Here is a 13,810-nt window from a genome sequence, read left to right as displayed (position 1 = left end):
CAAATAGAAAACACATTTCTTCATAAATGTTTTAAGAATGGATCAATCATAAAGAGCTTACAGAAATATCCAGATATCTGTTAAGATGATTATACCCCAAATTAGAAGTAATAATGTTCTTTACATCCTATTAAATAGCCCCATGTTCTGTTATAAACATTCCAAAGAATTCACAGACTTTCAAAAAAACATAATAAAAAGCATTAAATGTAATAATAATACTTACTTATTACAATGATGTTTGAGATGTTTTCTATAGCTGTCTTCTTGAAATAATACATCCGGATTACAGGTGGTGAGCCAATCAGCATCTTGAAGCATTGGCTGTGAACTCTGGGCTTTTACTTTCTTGCCCTTCCTCCCTCTGGGCACTGGCGCAGACAGGCCTACACAAATCCCCAATTACTTCTCATACAGTCTGAATAGAAAAGCTCTCACACCAAACTGCATTACAAACACACATTTACAGCTAAATATCACTGCTGTATTAATTCCACTGTGGGCAACGAGACAACCAAAAACTGAACAGCAACATAATTCATCTGGAAATTGTGAATAACAAAATCAACCAAAACTTCCATGCTAATTTAGGTGTGAAGATTTCAAAAATTCAGAGAACTAGCCAGAAAATGGTGTTATACAAATATTTCTTCTACAAATGTTCATGAATCTGAACAGCCATAAAGAAACAAGCTTTATGGTTTACAGTCATTTGAAAGAGATTAACTCTAGCAGTAGGCGACACTAAAAATTATATTAGAAAATTTGTTCAAACTGCTTTATGAGCAAGAGCACTGCATTCTACAAAGCATCTAAGGGTGACTTCCCCTTTAAGTACTGACCCAGTCAAAGCCCACCTTACTCATAAAATCTGACAAGATCCTACAACATGTCAGAACAGCTATAGTTTAAACTAAAGACATAGCATGACTGAAGCAATTCTTTCCTATTTACTAGCATCATTATTTGATTGTGGTAGACATACCGGAATGATTAACCAGAGCTCGAGTTTGCCCATCTGCAGTTGGAGTGATCAGATCCCAGATGAAACTTTTGATATTTTCATCCCCTTTGTAATGATTAAGGCAATATACCAGGATAGTCCGGCAGATGGTTTCCACATCTTGTTCTGTTAGCTGACGTTTATAGCGCCCATGTGAGAGGATGTCAGTCCAACGACCCCAGCTACAAGAAAAATATGTTCAATACAATAACCAGGGCACTGGTAGTTTAATTTGTGACTTTCAATTTAACTCCTGGTGCCAAGCAAGTTGGGACCTCCTGTACTACCATCAATGCATTTTGCGTTTGCAGGTTACATCGGGGAATCCTGCTTACAGCACCAAAGAGTTAAGAATGTTTATTTTACAGAACAGGCAATAAGTTCACTGCTCGTAAAGCTGCAATTGAACTACATTCAAAATAATAAAGTACATATGTTTAACTCTAATGGTCCCAGTAAACTACGAACAGGAAATTCAGCCAATTCCTCGAGTCATAGGATTTGGGGAATCAGTTTTATTTTGATCCTGAAATTCACTGTTAGCGGCTGTCGTACATAGCTTTCTAGAAGTATAGCCAGTCCTTCTGAAGCCTATTGGAATAGTACTTAAATACAGCTACTTGCTTGCAAAAAGAAAAAAATTCAGACTGGTATATCCAATGGGAAAAATTATAAGGCATCAATTAGTTGAAATCAAGTAGTATCAAAGCACGAGAATTATGCTAAAAAGCTCTGAATTGACCTGATTTCACAATCACACCAGTCTTTATAAATGCACTTTGTTATTCTTCACAATACTTAGAAAAGAGAGACTAAGTCTCAATAATTATGGTATTCTTTATAACATAAAATACGTGGTATTTGTTTCTGGTTTCCTATGTGTGAGCTCATACCCATCTGTGGCACACTGGATGCTTTAAGCTAAGAAATACATATATACGGAACCCACAATATAAAGCAATTTAAAATCTTGCTGTTAAGTATATGCAGAAATGAAATAAAAAGCACACAGAGTGCATGTGAACATGAAAAAGAGAGGAAAGAGTATTTACTATATCCTATTTACATATATTTTCAGTTTTTATCCACAGTCACTCTATTTAATCTATATATCCTTACCCATAAACCAACAAGTTCTTCTCTACCCTGAAACATTCACTTCTTGCATAACCCTGTGATTTGTCCTGAGGTCTACGGGGCTTTGTGCTGGGTTTTTCTTCGGAATCACTTTCCAGGTCTGAAAACTCCATCAGTTCATCTTCTTTGACTGCACTGTAGAGTCTGGTTTGCTTTCTTACTCTTGGTGTATCGATAACTAAGTTATTCTAAAATGAAAGTGAAAATGAAGAAATTAAGGAGGAGAAAAATCTTCAATTTAAATGAGCTGAGTACCGTCATAAAGCTCTCACCCTTCCATTTAAAGCATCGATATCCAGTTCAGCCTTCTTTGCCCACTTCTGCCAAAAATTAGGGTCATCCAAGGAAATGTCCGTCCTGTTCCCAGATGCAACAAAACTAGCCTAGAAGACATGAAAACACATGTATTGTTTTCTTAACTATACTCTATATCTATTTTCATTGGTAAGTACAGTGTTTAGGACTTAAAAAACAGCATTGTCAAGGAACGCAAAAAGGAAGCCTATGAACTGTCTAACTGGAAATACAGACGTCCAAACAGTTTTGAGGAAGAAAACTGAGAAAAGTATACTGAAAAACTAAATTGACACTGAAGGTAATTCAGTATTACTTCCATCTATTCTGGTCACAACTCTGTTATTTTTCCTCTGAATGTCAATGCGCACCTTTGCAAATGTAGAGCCTTTTCCTTCAGATTCAATAGTAATTGTGTGTGTTCGCCTTAAGAGAATTTGATCAATATCTTCTTCACAAAACTTAGACCCTTCATCTTCCTCATCCATCAGAGCACCGTATGCTCCCTTTCGAAGAAGATCTTCTATTTCTTTTTTAGAAAGCTGTTGCACCTGTAACATGCAAAAGAGGTAGTTGTTTTGTTGTTTTTAACACTAGCCAATGTTTATATCTGACAACATAATGGCATCAATTGCCTTTTTACTTAGCATTTTAAGAACTGTACTCCTAACATAATGTGGTGCTGGTCAATTAAACATTCATGTTAAAGTCACCTTTAAAAGAAGAATGCAAACAACAACATTCTTAGGGTGAAGTTATATGAGTGGTTTAAACGATTTAATAATTCAGTGTCACTGAATCCCCTTACTTTAGCTCCGACGACTGCTAAACTCCTCCCAGGAGCATACTTGACTTACTAACCTGAGAAAAGGCCCAAACAAAGAAGTCCAAAGGAGAAAAGGCTAAAGCACGCAAATGCGCACACAGAAAACCCAAAGGTGGATGGGCAGCCTGCAAGAAGCTTGAAAACTGTAAGAATCAACACTATGTAAAGGGCAGAATAATGAGAATGAATGAGGACTGAGGAAACATGATTCTACCTGTGAGCTTTTGGCAATTAATGATGCATGAGATAGGCTGAGCCAGTTCATGTAGCCTTGCCCTTAATTAACCCCACTTTAAAATACATGCCATATTCTACCTGAAAACCATCTTTCTCCAGCTGAGCTATAAACCAGAAACAAAAATATTATACATTCATATAATTTGCTGATCATGTATCATAATATATTAATTCTTACCCCATTTGTAGCATTTTCTCTTCCACTCATAGACTGTAGCACAGCCTTATCAAGGCCAAGCTTCAGGCTAGCTTTGTCAAACATTTCCCTTTCATAAGAATTCCTTGTAATCAACCTGTAAATTTTCACTGATTTGCTCTGTCCTATTCTGTGACATCGTGCTTGAGCCTGATGAAACAGGACAGATATTCAGTTAAAAGAAAAAAAAAATCAATATAGAAAACTTACTTTAAATGTTACTGCTTTCAATATAAATAATAATCTTTATGTTTTTTACTGAGTGGACAACAGTAATTTCTCTTGCAAGTCAACAGAATTTCACAGGAAATAAGCAAGAAGCTTTCAACTGAATCATTTCTTGTAATATTACCTGTAGGTCGTTCTGTGGGTTCCAATCGGAGTCGAAGATGATGCAGGTATCGGCCGCCGTCAGGTTGATCCCGAGCCCCCCGGCCCTCGTACACAGCAGGAAAACAAACCTATCAGAATCAGGTCTTGAAAACCTGTCAATAGCTGCCTGACGCAAGTTGCCTCTTACTCGGCCATCAATTCGTTCATAAGGGTACCTGAAATAAAGATGCATTGTAAGGAGAATTTTACTGCAAATATTCTTACTTTTGGCATTGTTTCTTTCAAAAATATACAATTAAAAATTACAAAAAAATAAAGCAGGGGGGGAGGAAATATACCACTCTACTTTCAAGGTAGCTGCAATGAACAGAGCGACTGCTGATGTATCCAACAATTTCATCAGTGGAAGATATACAGCCTTGCCTCCTGCTTTGTACCCTTCAGTTAAAACCAGGTTCTCACTCCAAGGAATTAAATAAATACTTGGGATTAAGCAAAAAACTCCAGAGTAACTGAAACATTTAACTAACTAGAGTAAACTAGGAAGACCTATTAAGGCCCTTCTGAGGTCATTTTGTACTCATCTGAAAGAAAAACTTCAGCACTTGCAACTTGCAGTCAGCTGACACCAGAAAATACAGTAACATGTTTGAATTTCATCCCATTACAATAAAGATCACTCACAGGTTAAATACTGTGGCCACTGAGGAACGCACTGTTTATTTAGAATTGCATTATATTGTTGCTCTCACCGTCTTTGAATGAGGTAGTCTTCCAGGATGTCGAGGCATCGCACCATCTGGGAGAACACCAGCACCTTGTGCCCACCAGCCTTGAGTTTGGGCAGCAGCTTGTCAATCAGTACTAGCTTGCCAGCAGCCTGGATCATTGCCTGGAGCTGAAAATCTGGAGAGTCGGCATTGTGTGTTTCTTTAAACTCTTCCAAAATTTTCTCTTCAGCACCTGCAAAGATTGGATAGCAATACATGAACACAGCAGAGGATTTTATCAATAAACAATGAGCCTGCCTTCAATACCCTATAGAAAGCACAGGAATGTTTTAAACACTATGTGAATAAACGCTTATAAAAAAAATACTAGTCTTAAATTTAATGCAAACATATACACAAACACAGTATAATTAAAAAGCCACTTCGAGTATTCATTCGATTTCTTTTTTTAAGGGAGCAAAATCTTTCCTAAATAATTTCATAAAATCATTTAATGAGCACAATTTAATGAGATATTAAGAAAAAAAGACAAGAAGGTAAAAACCATTCCAACTGTTAAATGGACTCTGTCCTCTTTGAAATTCAACATGGAAGAAAATTCTTGTTTTCACAGAAAAACGCAAGGAACACAAACCACATTTGATGTCCAAAATGAAAGTCAATCACAAGCATGACTTGGACCTACCCCTTCCATTACTATCTAGAGAATCAAAATCCAAACAGTGAAAAAGCTAATTTCTTGGGGGGGGGGGGAAAGCAGTATGAAATTGTATTTTATTGTCTGTGTAGATTTATTCCCTCACTGAACACCTCATTTCTCCTCAGTTAATGAATCTATTCAATGTATATATTCTTTCGAGAACTAGTCAAAATTTCCTTCTTGCCATTCCCTTTTCAAGTGAAGTAAAAGCATAGAAACAAATATTCCTTGTGCTGCACATTACCTGATAAATACAGAACAAGTTTATGCTTGTTTACCTATTTTAGTGACACTTCTACACAGAAGTCTGGGAACCTTCAACCTAAACTTATTTCATATGTAGATAAACCTTTTGAGAGGCTGAATCAGGTCCTCTGATTTTTATTTTTTATTTTCTTAAACAAAATGTAGCTCATAACATCCAACGTCAACATTACTTTTGAGTAACACAAAGAAAGGTGGGAGGGCAGAGAGGAAGAAAAACATATTGCCAGGCTTCCATTGAAGATATCTCCATATCCCATTTCTAGATGCCTGTAAGCAAACAGGCAAATGCATCCTCACTGTGTGATCACTGGTTCCCTGCCTACTGTAACGTGGTGCCTTAACTAGATGCCACCCTATGCAGGCTGACAACTTCATATTACTTGCACTGCTCACTTCTGCAAGATTTAATGCTTTCACCTAAAGGTACTTTTACAACAAGGATTCCCTATGCCCCAAGTATTACTACTCGTAATAGTTTGCACTAAGAAAAAGAAACCCATATGAAAACAGATTTAAACAGTCCTTCAAGCTATTCTTATTCATATTACTGCCCATTTCGCAAAACAGGAGAAATTAAGGTAGCAATCTCAGGTAGCTTAGTCAATGTCAGAATATAATAGGCTGTCAAGTAGCTTGTATACATTGCATACTCAGTATCTTCAGAAGCAAACCAACTAATCCAACCACACCACAACAAACCTACCAATAAGTCTTGCAATTGACAAATTTTCAGTTTCAGCATTTTTTCCCAGCAATATTCCCTTCCATAACAGACCACAATCTCCAAAAATCTGCTAGTTCAATCATCCTATCCCAGCTAAGACCCATAAAAGCCTGCCTTTTCCTTTTCACTCCTACTTCAATTGCAACTAAGAGATGAACATGTAGTACCTGTTACCCGAGACACTATGCCTGTAACACTTCTATTCTTTTTGATTTTTATTAGTGAATGAAAAGAAGTCTGAATGTGTGCTTTCCTGATATCAGGAAATCTTCTAGTTAAGATAGACTCCTTGGGCTCAAGAGAGCATAAGGAACAGAGCAAGAAACCTTTCCAGTGTTTACCAGAGTACTCTGTAGCATGTGCAAGTACAGAGGCACTCCCTGCTGTTGCGTCTTGGAGTCAGAGAAAGAAGTATGATGTATAAATACTTGAGTGGTTGCTAGGGGGGTAACAAGGAGTCCCAGCTCTTAGAAAACCAAACGGACAATGCTTTGCCCATGTTGGCTGGAGAATACACAAAATGCAGCAGCTCCTTCTAGAAGTCTGGGTCAAGGACAGTTCCAGCAGACAGCCATTCTCTTCTCAGCACCACAAAACTAATCTACTGATCAGGAAACAAAGAACCACATTCAACCCCTGTCATTCTACTTCCATGACACAAACTGCTGTGTCTTAACTGAAGATTACCTAGTTTTATGTGAAACACAACAGTCTTCTACTTGGTCTACGTATGCAAATACACATATACTGCTGCTTGCTTACAAAACCTGTAGACGTAGAAGAAAATGAGAAGGATTCCAAGACCTTTTTATAAAAGCCTTAAGTCTCCAGAGCTTGCTACAGGAAAATACCATTCAACGTTATTCCACTACAAGGCTTCCTGTCAGAAATAAACTTGTGTCATCATAGTAAATACAAAGATGTTAATTACTGATCAACAAGATAAAACCTAGGGCTCAGACAACTACAGGACATAAGAGTATTTTCTCTCCTGGAATTAAAAAGAACTTAGTTGCTTAGATCCATCCTTCACTCTAATAATAGTTGGGATTTATTTACTTCTCCCTTGCAACAGATCTTAAGGCTTGACCCACCTGCTGTTTTGCTGCATCCCACTAAGCAAGTCCAAATGTTCAGAAGTCACAAAAACATTAAAAAGAAAAAAGCTCAAGAGACACTTCCACCTCCCTTTATTAGGGTTAAGAAGCAGTCATTCAAAAATACTTGAAATTTTCCATACAGTTACCTGAATTTAAGCAGTCTCTAACAGACATTAAATGATACAAGAGGAGAAAAAAAAAATCATTGTTGTAAGCAATGCTGCAAATGCTACTTGTGAACTCTATTTCACAAAACAAAATAGGAGAAAAGCATTCACTTTATTCCTCATAACATGAGGCAAGGAAGAACAATCACTAAGTTAAAATAAGCTGAAAACCAAGGAGCATTAAATGCATTAAGTTCAGAAGCTCATAACCTGACCATTCTGAACTGCTTTCTGGTAAACCCACTTATGTAATAAATTAACTTTGAAGCAAAGAACTAACAAACAAATTCTAACAGAACCACAAAGCTTATTTAATTGTATGTTCATCTGAATTTAGAAACTGAGCAGCCCACCAGCATGGTTGAATTCAGGTACTTTGGAGCAACTCTATATTGTGCCTCTGGAATAATTACTTGCAGATGAAATATAATGAGATGTCATTTGGTGAATCAGTTTAAGCATAACAAAAAATGTCAGAAAAATAAAAAAATAAAAAAGCAAGCACTGCAATATGGGAGTCACACAATAAAAACTGCAATCACATATGGCTCATGATAAAACAGTCTTTCACCATGAAACTGGTAACAAGCATGAAACCAGTGACAGCATAAATCACATACAGTTACAAAGAGGAGTTGGAAAACAAGGAACTAGTAGCATGCAACTATGTACAGCGGTTTATGTTACATCTCCAAAGGGAAGATTTGATTTGGCCAACACATACAGTTCAGCATGCTTCCGAGAGATAACTACAGTTAGCTGGTTCATCACCTAGTGCTTGCCATAGATAATCCTGATTGAAAACCAATAGCATCACAATGAAACAGAGTATTCACTGTTCGAATTTAATATGACATTCATATAGATCTTTTTTCTAGTCCAATTAAATTACGAAAATGAACTGAATACACATGTCCATAAAAGCACATCTCAGTCACTTCCTGACCCACAACTTTTATTCAGAAATGTTTAGTACTATCTCATAATACTCTGCAGCAAGAAAACAAGTAGTAGCTAACTAATTGTGAAGAAGCAGAACCCACATGATAACTGAAGTATTCTTTGTAGAAATAACAGAAAGAAAAAGCTCAATACTAACACAATACCAACACTGACAGGACTAGCAAGCCTTGACAAAAACAGTGCAGATGTTTTCAGAAGCAATGCAGTCCTGACTAGCAGATTCTAAACAAGGGAACCTAAAAGGTTATGTCACTATTCTACTTTAAAAATACATAAATAAAAAGACACATAGTATATTCACTCGCTCACTTACGCTGCTTTCAGCATATGAATTTTACGGAAAGAAGAATTAACAACTAACCCTCTGGAGAAACTAGAACAGAATTTTTAACACACTGAGCAGTCTTAAAAATACTTCTTGTAAAGAAGATGATGTGACTTACCATTAATAAGGTACGGATGATTGCAGCATTTCCTTAGTTCCATCATAGTGTTTAAAAGATTAGGTACATTTGCCTGACCTCCACCCTTTGAGAGAAACGCAAAATTCTTCTCAAGTATAGCACGATAGTATTTCTTCTGAATATTCGTCAGTTCAACTTCAATGATGGTTTCTTCTTTGGGGGCCAGGTTCTTTTCCACATCCTCCTTGAGACGTCTCAGCATCATCGGTTTCAAAATAGCTTGCAGTTTCTGCACCTAGGAGACATTAAATGAACAATAATCAAAGCTCTGAGTCTTCACATATTTATTTTTTTACTTCTAATGTTTGCTTAATTCTAAGGTCTCCCTCTGTCACAAATAGACAGGTTCCTCAAGGACCTAGAAACTGAAATTTCCTTGTTAACATTATGATATAAATTTCTGAAGCCAACTTTTAGTGTGTACCACTTCTGTTTAATGCATGTCATTAAATGATTTCCCTTAGAACCATCCCTCTAGACAATGGTAATACCGCACACCAACTGTGCAGAGCTAACCCTAAGTAGTCACAACACAGCTATATGAGTAAGTCTGACTGTGAGATCAAGTTTTAGAGCAACTTCTATCTAACCGCTATTTCACTAAATACAGTGAATTACGCTATTTTCCCCTTCAAATGTCTGTTCCTAATTCTTTTCTTACTTTCTTAATTTTGATATTTGCCAAAGCAGAAAGCTATTGAGATATGTTCTCAAAATGAAAATCCCATATTTCTGTGAATTATTTAATTTTTTTTTTTTTTTTTTTTTTTTTTTTTTTTTTTTGTGTGTGGTCTCCGGGTTTGGCAATATATGTTTTATTGAGGCAGAGGGAAAGCATCTGTTTTTTCCTTCTAAAAAGTTTGCTGAGTTTGGTCAAGTGTTTATGATGGCCCTTATACAAAAACCTCAAGCATACTCCATACACATATAACGAGCTGGCATTAAGGTTATTTTTGAAGTTCCATCTCTCATCAAACTACAAACCAGCTCTGATCTAAAGAACTGACAATTTACCCTGAAATTGGTCATTGCCTCCTAGTAGGATGCTGTGTAACAGAAACAAGAACAAAATCAGCTTTCTCCTGAATTCACATCATTTCTACAGTAATAGCGTAACTTTAAGAAAAAGGAGATAAATTAGTCTAGAGAGATGAACAATGAAAAAATTACATGTAATAGGACTGCAAGGAATGAAGGAGAAAACTTAAGTCACTAACATATCATCTCTTCCACCATTTGAAATAAAAATCAAATTTCAGAAATGATGTATTCACAAAGACAACATATCTTCCAAAACTTGCTGCCCAAACAGTCCAGGTTCCAAATCTGCTGATGAATGATGGCATTATTTTAGTTATATTTCCACACAGAGCATCAAAAATTTCCAGTTTTGCCCCGCTGACATTTTGAGCTGGCCAGACAGAAGCTATGTTGAGAGTTAGGATATATTAACTCCCTCTCAAACACTATATTAACACGATCACAGTTGGCTCACTTCCAATCAGGTCAGAGTCCAGGCTGACATGCAACTGCCTGCACAATCTGTGGAAACATACCCTATGATTCCCGCAGGACACACAGCGGTTGTGCAGACGATAAGGGGCTGGGAGAGAATTGGGGTTTTTTTTTGTTTCTTTGTTTCATATTTAGAGAATTACCTATAGTAAAGATAATATCAAAGGAAGTAAACCACTTCAAGCACTCAAAAGTCAGAAATTCAAGAAATTGGGGAATTTTCACACAGAGTCAAGACAAAGTTGTACAAAAAAAAAAGCACGTAGTCGTGAAGTTAGATTACCACAAGGTGCAAAGAGCCACAATAAGGTGCCTAAATTAAGATGTCATGCCTCAGCTAAATCTTATGTGTAATTTTACAGTAGTTTCACTTTAAAGTTCGTTTTGTCAAAGAAGACAAACAACTCATTTCTGTATGACCAATTGTCAAAGCAGCAAAAACAGTTACACAAGTTAAAACAAATTTTGATGAAAAGCAAATAGAACTCAAAATGTACTTCAACAAAACAAAAACTCCACTGTGGTCACCTGGGAAAAAAACAGGTATTACTTGTAAAAACAAGTAATAAAGTTCAGATACAAAAGAATGGTTAAATTCACAATATCTGAACAGAGAACTAAGTATGCAAGGGCAGTTTACCTGTTCTTCAGTTTTCAGATCCCCAAATTCTTGCATGAATGTCGTTTCGGATGGGAAGCGCACTGGTTCAAGAAAATGAAGAAGACTAAATAACTCTTCTACCGTATTCTGCAAAGGAGTTCCAGTAAGCAGCACTTTATGTTCCTGAAAGATTAAGAAAGATTTGCCTTGAAATCCATTTAAATCCATTCTTTTTTTTCATACATATGTATTATCTCTGTTTGCTTCAATTTATATATAGTTCTTTTCCAGACATCTATAAACTAGTATTTTGGTCTTCCTTCAGTTAGTCCAGAAGAATACTTCACCTCTTAAAGTGCTCACAAAGCAGAGTACAAAACTACAGAGATTAAAAGAGAAGTTTCATGCTGCTTTACAGGAGGTACGCAGAGAGGTTAAGCAACGAGCCCAAGATCAAACATGAATTTAGTAGCTGAGAAAGAACTGAAGTGAGAAGTCCTCCCTGGCTACATCTATAGCCATAAATGTAAGCTCAGCTCCTCTTTAATGGTAACAATACAAAGAAATTCTATGCAATATTTTTACAAACTTTCTTTCATAAAGCTTTGAGACTACTTCAAGAAAAGTATTATTTAACAATGAGGAAAACATAATCTAAAAGCAATCTATAGGTCACTAGTGCTTGTGTAAGATAATGCTGATGCCACTATTTTTACCAGGAGTTTTTGAACTCCAGGTATAAGCTTAGCTTGACTGCATTCCAATTACAGTTTTTAAAGAATATTCGGACCAATAAAACTGTAAATAGCTTTAAATTCCAGGTAATTTAAAGATTCTAAAGATGCAGTCTTTCTTCTTGACATTTAATACTTTTACTTAAGAAGCAATACTTTGTGGTGAAACTGCAAAATGGGATGAAATACCAAACAAATACTAAAAAAATAAATAAAATAAAAACAAACGAAAATGCAGACCTACTTCTTTATTTATTTTAAAAGATGTACACACTTACCAGATCCATCATCTTTAGTCCTTCCAAAAGCTTACAATTCCTGTTTTTCAGCCTATGTGCCTCATCAATTACCACACAACGCCATGGAATGTTTCGAAGCTCGGGGCAGTCAGTCAAAATCATTTCAAATGTTGTGATAATAGCATGGAACTTGTAGGACCCCTTTATCACACGACCCTAGAAAGAACAGAAGGCATTAGAGCTAACTGACTGTCCAAGAAAAAAAGGTAGATTTGCCTCATCTTCAGAATTCACTATTTAAAGAAAATCCAGAAGAGTAGAATGGGCAAATTATTTTAAGTAAATGAAGTCATTATTGCTGACTCATGGAAGAAGAACAAATATTTAAGTTTACTACTGGTATCAAGCTAGCTACATTGTTTTTTCCTGCAAAAAGGCTCACAGAATCACTGCATATTCATTTTACAGCTAAGACCAAGGGGATGAAGTTCTTCAAGACCAAGTGCCTGGTCCTACACTTTGGCTACGACATCCTCAAGCAATGCTACAGCTGGAAGACTGTGTGATGATTACATGATTACAAGTATTTCAGCTAGAATCTGAATGAATTATACTAATGTCTGGAAGCAATAATGTATTTCTGCAAAACTCAAAATAAGTTTTGTCAAGATAACTCTCTTCTTCATTAAAACTAAGGAAATACATCACAGTTCTCCCAAGCAATACAAATAACCTTTAAGTACACTAAAGACTCATCATCCTGACCATTAGAATATTCAGCTATCAACAGCATTTTTTTTTTCCGATGGACGTCAAGTTTCACCTACAATTACAGCAAGCAGATTTGAAAAGAAGAAAAATGCTGAACTTATAAACATTTCCTCAATACTTTTGAGAACTTGTTTTAAGGAAAGTTCAACACTATGATTTGTCTGATGCCTGGCATCTTCTTCATTAATTATCGCTAGTTAAAGGTCTTATTACGGCTAATATTACATTTCAGAAAAATGCTGAACAATCTTCAGAAAAGATCACAAAATGAACACTGTACTGACATTGTATCATATCTCTTCCTAATCTTGTTCAAAGAAATACATAACCAGATATCTCAAGTGACACATGGTCTGCACAGGACACCTGTTTCTGAAAAGACTGGCATCATACAAGTTCAAAGCCTGTCCTGCTTTGAAAACTGTAGGTTGTACATCCAGTACATTTCAAAAGAAACTGATATTATACAGTGAGATGGCCAGTGACCTGCATATAATCCTCTCCAAGCTGCAGTGATCAGAATTGGCTACAGACTCTTTGAAAGGACTAGAAACCTGGTATCTTGAACTCAACATTCTATCTGAGTATGCATATCAAGAGTACCTCGGAGGTAGAAATGATCTGTTCAACAATGCTTTTGTGTGGCATATTCCAGAAACATTTACCTTCTCGAGGGAAAAACAGTTGTAATCTAACAAACAACAGATGAAGATACACCAAGCAGACTACTTAGAAAGCCACAAAAGTGAAATATTGTGATCTTTTCAAGAACCAAGTATAACTGCAAGGACATGAAAATGCAGCCCAG

General features: G+C 36.3%; 1 protein-coding gene across 1 annotated transcript in view; it reads right to left on the bottom strand.

Moving 5' to 3' along the window:
* Positions 1-13,810, bottom strand: part of CHD7 (chromodomain helicase DNA binding protein 7) — a 122,105-nt gene that overhangs the window by 16,280 nt on the left and 92,015 nt on the right. The window contains exons 14-24 of the mRNA XM_032442738.1: positions 12,271-12,447; positions 11,298-11,441; positions 9,122-9,377; positions 4,779-4,989; positions 4,046-4,241; positions 3,676-3,843; positions 2,806-2,985; positions 2,413-2,523; positions 2,123-2,328; positions 986-1,185; positions 227-386 (exon numbers count right to left, since the gene is read on the bottom strand). Coding sequence (XP_032298629.1) covers positions 227-386; positions 986-1,185; positions 2,123-2,328; positions 2,413-2,523; positions 2,806-2,985; positions 3,676-3,843; positions 4,046-4,241; positions 4,779-4,989; positions 9,122-9,377; positions 11,298-11,441; positions 12,271-12,447 — 2,009 coding nt within the window. The remainder of the gene's footprint in view (positions 1-226; positions 387-985; positions 1,186-2,122; positions 2,329-2,412; positions 2,524-2,805; positions 2,986-3,675; positions 3,844-4,045; positions 4,242-4,778; positions 4,990-9,121; positions 9,378-11,297; positions 11,442-12,270; positions 12,448-13,810) is intronic.

The sequence above is a fragment of the Coturnix japonica genome, chromosome 2 (assembly GCF_001577835.2).
Source record: "Coturnix japonica isolate 7356 chromosome 2, Coturnix japonica 2.1, whole genome shotgun sequence".
NCBI classification, from domain to species: Eukaryota; Metazoa; Chordata; class Aves; order Galliformes; family Phasianidae; genus Coturnix; species Coturnix japonica.
Note: the sequence above shows the minus strand (reverse complement) of the source record. Positions and strands in the feature narration are given on the sequence as shown.